This window comes from Salvia hispanica, chromosome 6, assembly GCF_029641045.1.
Source record: "Salvia hispanica isolate PSC_SH4W2 chromosome 6, Shi_PSC_v1, whole genome shotgun sequence".
Taxonomy (NCBI): Eukaryota; Viridiplantae; Streptophyta; class Magnoliopsida; order Lamiales; family Lamiaceae; genus Salvia; species Salvia hispanica.
The window spans coordinates 13860357-13870139 of NC_142697.1; the positions used below are offsets into that span (position 1 = coordinate 13860357).

At 37.8% G+C, this 9783-nt stretch overlaps 1 protein-coding gene across 1 annotated transcript; it reads right to left on the bottom strand.

Annotated features, from left to right (window-relative positions):
- Window positions 1-74: 74 nt before the first annotated feature.
- Window positions 75-9508, bottom strand: EDR1 (Protein kinase superfamily protein). The gene is made up of 13 exons (XM_048103995.2): window positions 9054-9508; window positions 6881-7303; window positions 5160-5263; window positions 3075-4177; window positions 2772-2812; window positions 2277-2345; window positions 1705-1805; window positions 1489-1567; window positions 1309-1407; window positions 1094-1162; window positions 928-977; window positions 524-700; window positions 75-448 (listed from the first exon to the last, which is right to left on the bottom strand). The coding sequence occupies exons 1-13, from the start codon at window positions 9435-9437 to the stop codon at window positions 337-339; spliced, it is 2811 nt and encodes a 936-aa protein (XP_047959952.1). The 5' UTR covers window positions 9438-9508; the 3' UTR covers window positions 75-336.
- Window positions 9509-9783: the final 275 nt, after the last annotated feature.

Here is a 9783-nt window from a genome sequence, read left to right on the forward strand (position 1 = left end):
CAAATGAACACATGTTGACAAACCAGTATCAAGTGCAGGAAAATGATGAAGGGAGTCAGGGACATTCTGTGCAGTGTCAAGAAATAGAAGATGAATGATAGGTAGCCTGAAACAAGAGATGGTATATATACATTACAAGGCCTTTGGGCAAGACTAGACTTATATATCTGACGACTATACAATAATGCCAGCCCAAATACAGATTATTTTCCACTTGGGATTCTTTGTTTTTCTCTCTTTCAACCATGTTCATAGATATACATTTACAGATCAAAATCCCATTCACTTGGACACATCATTTTGCTATACTCACACTTGTGCAAATGAAAAAAAGTCTTAAGGTGTAGAATTTACTTGTGGTTGCTCTACATGTGAAGAAACAACAAGCCGCTGCAAAGGCTTTAGCGCCACACACAGCTGGGCAAAAGAGGGTCGCAAATTCGGGTCCCTGGCATGGCAGCAGGCCAGGTGGAAATTAGTACGTATAAGAGATAAACATAATGAAATATTCACAAATACGTACGTCTGCCAACATTCCCATATTATCCTTCCAACAAGGGGATCAACATCTTTTGGTATGTCGAGACGACGGTTTTGGAAACCTACTGCACCTACAACTTGCATAGGATTCATTCCGCTCCAAGGCAATTTGAGTGTTGCCAGTTCCCACAGAATAATACCGAAGCTATATACATCACACCTGTCGACACTCGCAGCAGGTCAAAAGGATGGCTCTTAACTATTTTTAGTACTTCATTGATACAATAATAACAAGTTAAATTTGTCTATTACTGTACTTTTAGTCAATCATTTGGCTACCAACTTTACATGAGATTAAGATAAGCCTTTTGGTCGATATGTGGTCACCAAAGCAGCATAGAACATCAAATATTGGATATGACTGCGAATGTTTATAAGCATACTTACTTTTCATTTGAAGGCTCATTTCGAAGAACTTCTGGCGCCATCCACTCGGGCTTCACCCCAAAAGTCAATAAACACAAGAACAGAAAAATGTCAGATAAAGAACAACATATATCATATACTAACATTGATTGCTGAAAAAGGCATTATTAGCTAGGGCGAAGCTCACCGTTCCTGCAGTAGACTTAGATGACAAAAATGTATTGTGCTTCAAGCGTGACAATCCGAAATCACCCACCTGCATCACATTTCGTATACAACTAAAACACCCAGCCACCAAAAATAAAGACCTGCTCATGGGCTTTGATTTATAAAAGATTACTAGACTTTAAAAAAAATGATAAATTCATGGGCTTGAACTGAATTTATACAATTTGAGAATACCTTGACATTCCAGTTATTGTCCACTAAGAGATTAGGAGATTTTAAATCGCGGTGGACTATTGTCGGTATACTTGTGTGTAAGCAGTTCATGCCTTTAGCCTACAATATGACCTCCAAACATTTGTATTGACAAAAATAGGAAAGTATTGTGAAAAACATATCCAAATTCGACATCTGTACCACATCCAGAGCCATTTTAATCCTCCTCTTTTCATCAATTTGACAATGAGGGCGATGAATGATCCGGTACAAGCTTCCACTGGAAAACAAAAAATGATATAGGAAGGACTGAGGTCCACTGATATGATTACATGAAAACATGATCCTTAATGGTTAAATGCTAAAGCATAACATGATCCACAGGAATAAGGAACAACTACAGTTGAAGCAACATACCGAGGCAGAAACTCAGTAATGATGGAAAGGTTTGGTGGGCGAGTCACTGCCCCCATAAAAAGAACTACGTTTGGATGGCGTAACCTACGCATTATCCGTACCTGAAATACAAAAGCCACATTTTTGTGAAATAATATACTAGCACACAATAGTTATTACATACAGCTTTAAGAAGAAACTCAGAGGGTAGCAGCAAACGGAAAGGTGACTTGGTAGCATAACCAATTTAACTCTATGTAAGTTTACAATGTCTATTCATGTCAAACCATTGAGGAACAAGAAATGCACAGGAAAAACCATATTGCCATTCATGATGTTGAAAATACTGTAAACTCAATACAATCCAGTAATTAGTTACACCAGCAGACGTAATGATTTTGACGACTTCTGGATTTTCTTCAAGGAGTTTTTGTGTTGAGTGGGAGGCAGTGTACAAGAAATTTAATCGGCTATCAGTAGAAGATATGCTCAAAATCCTTTGGGGGTATCGTTGCACTAATCTAACAGGCCAGTCTCTCAACTGTATCAAACATTTCAAGTTTACAGGAAAATCAAGGAAAGCAGGTCCTTACTTCTCTCTTGAACTCGTCCAAGGCGGCACCTGAGAAATCTTGGTCAAGAAACTTCTTCACAGCAACTTCCTGTTGACAAAACAATCCAGATTCAGGGTTCAATATGTTCAAAAATGACTTCACTGTTTATCTACCAACCAGAAAGCTATTAGCAAAAGTAAGGGGTAGAGCATAAATTCCGCCCCTGCTATACCAACACTACTACATAGAGACCAATCAAATTACATGCCAATGTGAGGTTTTACAAAACAGACGAACATACTTGTATAAGTTGTATTAAAAAATCAATTATCTCAACAAGGGGGCATGCATTTACAATGCTTAAACAGGTCTTAACAATTACTACAATCAAGCAAGGGTTATTATCAAGCTATTAAAGTAACAAATTTTCTGTGCCCCAGAGCAAATCTGCCTGGTCTTATTAGACCTAAATGGGAATATGTCAATATATGTTTTTGATAGTTGAAAAAGTTCAGAATGATATCGACAACTTACAGTGCCATTCCAATCAGCATGGTAGACCTCTCCATAGGAACCTGAATAAGGTAGTACACAGTGATTTGACATAAATCATACATACGAGAAAAATTATGAAGGACGCCTACAAACTTATTAGATGATACAGAAACAAAGAGAGAATACAGAAGGAGCCAGTACCCAAACATTATGATGATGATTACAGTTTTAGGAAGTGCAACCACAGCCCAGATCACGAGCACAAAGAAAGATTTCATAGATACTTAAAACTTAAGGCATGTAATGTTGCAGCAGATAAAAAGTGGTAGACAACTACATTACCTAGTCCAATCCTTTCACCCAGGACAAGATCTTCCCAGACGATTTCACAATCAACAACATCATCAATCTCTGTATCAGCATGATTAGTACCAAGATTGAGTGAATTGCTAGAACCTTCATTTCCCTTCATTTTCATATTTGCCATGCTTAACCTGTCTGGCAAAATTTTCTTTTCCCCATGCAACCTAGTTATGACACTCTCGCTGTCTCCTACTTTAGACTCTTCATTCTTAACAATGTCCCTATCCTCCCTGAGATATGTTTCACTATTATTCAAACTAGAATCTTTCCCTGGAGGCAATTGACCATGTCCACTTTCACCAGATGCTGACATAAAGTTGTTATTATATGTATCGTCACGTCTATCTGCAGAATCAATTAAGGATTTTTCAGGAAACTTAGAGGCTTTGGCTGGTGGTTTTGAACTTGTGGAAAGGACTGATGGTGCATTTCCTTTCTTAGTTCCTGCATTGTTCTTCCCAGATGATCCTTCTGGAAAACCAGATTCGTTTTCTTTAGGAACGTCATTCCACGCATGACGATTTTTCCACATCAAGGGTGAAGGAGGGCGGCCACTGATAAGATTATTCTTTGAAAATTGCATTTTTCCAGCTTCATTTGAAATATCATTCTGTACAACTGTTTTGCCAGATCCTTTTAATAGGAAGGGATTCAGATCAGCAAAAAGATTTTTTGGGTCTTCAGTGGTTTTTGGGCTGTATGGAACCACATTTAAATTTATCCTGGCACCATCACTAATTAAGTTTGGTCCACGGCCCCCTTTATATAGTGAACTTCCAATTCCCTGAGACACACCATGGCCCGACTGATTAGCAGAAGGTACATTGTCATGAAGTCCAGAAGTCCCTACTCCATCATTAACACTAGCATCTGTAAGAAGTGCTTCTGGCTTCCAGTATGTAGCACCCAAAGGCAAATTATATCCACCCAAATAACCAGGCTGAGTTGATGAAACTCTAGGGTCTGAACTGGGAAGCCTACTTGACTGTGTACTGTATGGCTTCAAAGGAGTATCCCTTCCACTAAGAGCATCGGCAGGGATTAGTGTCCCAGGAGCTCCCATGAGATCAACCAAGCACTCACTGCACCAGAAAAATGATTTACTTCAAGTAATATGTAACAGGAAAATATGTAATAATTGACCGATAAAGTATGCAAACCACATTAGCATGCCTAGGAGTATAGTGAGTGGATGATATGGTAAAAGCTATTACATGTGAGATTCAAGAAGAATATTCAACTATATACATGGTCCTTTAGCTGACAATAAACTATCATTCCAAGAAACAAGAATTTAACCCCTCAACATAGTTAACACTTACAGATGTTAAACTGCCCGTGACTCGATGAGCTGACCCAACTAACATGAGAATTCTAGGGTTAGGTGCACAATTGTGTCAGCCTATTTAATGTGAACAGAATATAAGACGGGCCTTTTAAACAGGAGCTTGTTAATATCTTCCCGAAAACCAAAGATTAGCCCATTTGAATTGTTTGAGTCGTCCAATAGTGGCCCGTTTAACTACAACCACATAGGGTTTAGGTTCACAAATTTAGAAACCATTTTAGCTTAAGTGATTACTCAGAGCCTGTAAGGCCCAAAGAGCTATGGCTGGCTTGCTCTAGATTAAAAGAAAGAGAATGGGCACACCACAATTTTCAAGATTTCCTGAGTTGAGAAATACGAGAGGCGTCTATAGGTTTCCCTTTACACAATATAGTTTTCAATTAGCTATATTATCACAAGGTTTACAACAAATGTTTCTCTCTTTCATAATAAACCGGTCTTCAACATTATAAGAGACGACAAGGATCCTCTCATCCAATCAGGATTTAAACAAAAGAGCCATTATCTAAAATAAATACTCCCTCCGTCCCATGCTACTTGCTCCATTTCCTTTTTTCGGCAAAAACTTTATCCTTTCTCTTCCTTTATTCTTTCTTTCTCTTTCTTACTTTGTTCTCTCTTCATTTAACCTTTAAACATCAATTTCTTAAACTTCGTGCCCAGAAGAAATGCATCAACTAGCTAGGGGTGGAGGGAGTATATATTTGATATGTTACCTATCATCATGTAGCTTTATGATGTTAACAGCATCATCCTCAACACCAGTGTAATGACTACCCTTCACTAATCTGCAAGGTATTCCAACACTATCAGCTAACGCCTGCATCCAAAAAAATAAATAAATAATGGAACAGCTCAAATGCAACAAAAATTTGATATCATTATAGCATAATAAAGGGTCTTGAGCACTTCCTTTTTGCCCTTATGGACAGTATAAAGCTTTCGAGTTGAACCTATGCAAGCCTTTCAACAAGAACAAAGAATCCATTATTTGAGTGGAAAAGAAACCTATTCTGTCATAGCTAAATCCTTGACAAAACTTCACTGTCAAACTCTGGAAGAAAGGAAAATCCATTGGCTAATTGCCAACCTTTCAATCCAAGTAGTTATATAACTGGGAGATTATATGCATTGACAAAGATTGTTCCACATCTTAAAACACAAGGAAATCCAGAACAACCAGACTTCATGGTACTTGCTAGCGTCTTAGATCACATTTTAGAAACATGGGAAAGACTTTTCAAAGAAAGTATTTGCGAGTTCAAATTAAGGTTATATGCTCCAGTTTGTAGGTAATTAATATTTATAGCCTACCTTTGGCTGCATTATGAAGGCTTCTCATGCCCTCATCTAGAAAATGTTCAGAAAATGTTGAATTTGTCTTTAACCTCCTACTTCAGAAAATTGTGAACCAGTAGTATATATAAAAACTGCCTCAAGTACAATCTCACAATTCCACACATTACAACTATCTTGATGAGACCTTGACACCTTGGTGAAGAGTGAAGACAAACTAAAACTATTTCAAAGAAAAATAAAAGTGGATATACTAAATTTCTTAGAAAATGTACTATCGAGTAAAGGTTATTTTGGGGTAAAGCTGTATTTACTTATCAAAGAAAACAATGTGGCATTGAGTGTCAACCTCTAATTGTTTTTCCTGACGAAAATATTTGCTTGAGTATGTAAACAAATTGCAAATATGATCCAAGTAATAAAGGCCCATGTTTCTTTTGGATCCCAACTCCAATAGGATCACCATGCTTTGTTAGCCCATACTGCTCCAGAAAAAATTCCTATCGTTAAAAAGAGAAATGCCTCAAGGAAGCCAGTATATGACCTTGTTTTAGAACCTTTGGCCTTGTAGTTACTTCATCCCCAACTCCAGCACATGTCTCTATGAGTCACTCGTAATTTCAACAGCATTTTCTGTTCCTAGATCCCGCAGACCCCAAGCAAGTATCCTGTCACCAAACTACTTTGGTGCATCATTTTCACCTCAAATCCAAAATCATTTTCACCTTATTTTTTTTAAGAGCAGGCATAACATTTTATAAATCCAGAAAAATGTGTTGGGTCAACAGCTCATAGCTTCTAGATGGTGTGTTGTTTTAGCGTTTTACACAAATCCTAAGGTTTCACACTCTTGAATTCTAAAGCAATACTTTCTCCTCATATTTGACAGCATAATTGAATTCAAAACCATGAATCAGAGTTCAAGTTCACCTAAAAAGAAGGAAGGGAAACATTTTCCTTTTTTAAGCCTAAAAAGAGCACCTAAAAGACTTTCTAAAATAATCAGCAATACATCATCTACCTATGCAATGGATACGCACCACATGTCACTTACGACTTATGTACCGCCAAAGGAGGTATACCTGCCATTGGTATAACAGAGAATAAAAGAGTAAAATAATACTTAAGAACTTCATCTTGCCTTGAAAAGCAATGCTCGGTGACGTGAAAGGCCAATTCTTAAGGATCCAATAGGCAGCACACTGGTGTGGAGAGATGTTCTCAACTTCATACTTCTTTCAATCCATTTAGCCAAAATGACATTCGCATCACGTACAGGACCACCTAAATGTTCTGTAACAAGTTCAGCCAGTCTCTGTATGAGCAGATTGATCTCAGATGTAGGGCAGTCTAATTCAATGCAGTGTGCTATCTGCATCAGCTCCTCCAAAGCTGGGTCTATTTTTCTGTTTACAATGACAACCTCATAATCAGAGGCCCCAGTATCGCTTTCAAGATCTGTAAGAGAAGGCATGTTCCCTCGAGATGCTGGATCAGAAGATAGATTATATACATCATAGAACCCATCCACCACTCTCTCCTCAAAGTCGAGGACACCAAAATTCTGACAGGAGATGAAACAAACACAAGTTGACATCACAAAAATGAAGTTCAGTTTTTTATCCAATTTAGAATAATTTTAGCAGTAAAAGAAATAATATAAAAAATTCATGAGCCAAACAATACAATGAGCTATAAAAAAGGCAATGAAGTCCTTTAGGATCTGGACAGAGACCCTGTATTAAAGCCAATGATGTGCTCCAAATTGAGGCCGACAAAACTTATTCAAAGCATAAATTGTCGCTTCGCACCACTACGATTGCACATATTGTTCAAAGAATGGTATATTGCTTGTATTTTAACATATAGCTCTACATAGCAACCAATTTCAGTTTGCCACTAATACATCTTATTATACTAGATATCAGTGGTCTTGTACACGGAGGGGATGTTCGGTTTGCAAGATTGTATCTCGGGATTAAATATGTGGTGTGTTCCGTTCATGAGATTGAATCCCACAACTCAATCCTAGATGGATAATCATGTGATAATTAGTCATAGCCAACCCCCTCCAACTAAAATAATCTCACAAATTAATCCTAGATTATATCTTAGTACTATTTTATCTAGGAAACCGAACACCACCGGAGGCTAATATTTATTACCAGGGCCACGTTCTTGAGGTCAAAACCTATGACAGGGATGGATTATTTTAACTTCCCAAACCTGCTCTCAATTCAAACACTTATAATAAGAAAATGTGTTTGTTTTATTTGTTCGATCAATACTTACTATTTTAATCATACATTACCATTACAGAGAAAATTACCATCTAACCTTTTATCTGTTGATGTTAATTAATAACTACAGTGTAAAAATATGTCTCAATATATTACAGTATTCATGCTAACATAAAAAATATTCACCACTTGTCATTATTTACTAACTAAAAACAAAACTAACAGAATGCAAAGGCAACCACCAACAGTGAAGCAATATACTACGATATATATCATGATCATCCCTAAATCAGACATTCAACCTAAATTGTGTATATCGTTCAAAATCAGAGTATATTATGTAATTTAGTCTCTTGTGATGTTCTAAAAGCACTGACATGTTGATCACAAACCTCAATGACCTCATATAGAACTATACCAACCATGCAAAATCTCATCAATTATCTCAAGATTCATTTGTGTTGATGTTGCACACTTGCATTTTTGTAATGTTGCACACAAAGCATATCTGCATATACATATATTGTTGAACATCTTATGATGGCATGCAAGACCAGATTTTCTACTCTATTCATCAAGAAATGGAAAGAAAACATAGATATCACACCCAAGTTTTTGGCATATCAAAACACCTTAAGCTACAGCCCGTGTTGCCATGATCCGGCAACTAAAAATTACGAAAATCAATTGGCTTAGTACATTTTCAATCCAAAGGCATCATTTGGGTCAGAGACATTTAACAGTAGCCTTAAAGATTATATCATACACTGCAGTTAACCTTCACCTACCCCGCTTCATCAGAACAAAAGAACAAACCAGAATAACCACCTAAAGTATACACTGATTAAAAATCAAAAACAAAAAATCATCCACATGGATTGAATTTTTAAGAGCAACGAAGTATAAATTTAGTAAATATGCCCCCAGCTAGAAGTAAAAACTGGTCTTTAGTAAATAAAATTAACAGGTTGATTGAACCCTTCAAGTCTCGAAATTATCGCCATCCGGATTATGAAATTGGACACATGTTTTCAAGGGCGCAATTAGGGTCAACAACAAGTAAAGCGAACTAACCCAGTAGCGGCGGGACAACAAATCCGCAGCAGCCTCGCCGTTATCCGTGGTGCGGATCGGGGCTTTTTCTGGGTCAATTAGGGCCGAGTCCTGGCCAGACGACGACACGCTCAGAGCTAGCGCCAATTGGACCTGGTACTCCTCCTCGGAGGCATAATAATCCTGCTGTGTGTGGTGCTGCAGGCTATTATTACCCTCGGTGGCAGCAGCACCGCTACTGGGAGCAGCTGAGACGGCGGGGGTGCTGGTGGATGAAGCGGCGACGGGAGAAGAGGAGGCAGCGCGATTATCGGAGATGGGCGGCGACTGAGGTGGTGGCGGTTGTTGAGGGGTCTCGTTGGAACGATTCGGGTGGTGATGAAGCTTCTTGAAAATGTGTTTCATTTTGGCTCTCTCTCTCTCTCTAAGCTGCTTGTGAATTGATTAGAAAATGTGAAGCGATGACTGTAAATGATTTGCACTTTGTCAAAAGAAAGAAGAAGAAATAAATTACGCGCTAATATTGGGATAAATTCATACAGTTTTCAGTTTTGTGTGTTCAATTGGGCTGGACAGGCCCGGTAAGGCCCGACTAGGTTAAGACCCAATGTTGGCACATGCTCATCATATCTGAAGCCCAGCCTTTGTATTTTCTAATTTCTGTATATGAAAAGATGCAAAAAATATTATAACATGTATTCATGTCTTAGTATAAAGTTTTTCCATTCACAATTTTACTTTTTATCTAAAA

Bases quoted from the DNA above. Each gene is read 5' to 3' on its own strand.
- EDR1 (XM_048103995.2), bottom strand. From the start codon at position 9,437: ATGAAACACATTTTCAAGAAGCTTCATCACCACCCGAATCGTTCCAAC. The intron at 1,806-2,276 runs GTAAGGACCTGC...TTTGTATTTCAG, and splicing joins TGGACGAGTTCAAGAGAGAA to GTACGGATAATGCGTAGGTT. The intron at 1,163-1,308 runs GTATTCTCAAAT...AATGTGATGCAG, and splicing joins ACAATAACTGGAATGTCAAG to GTGGGTGATTTCGGATTGTC.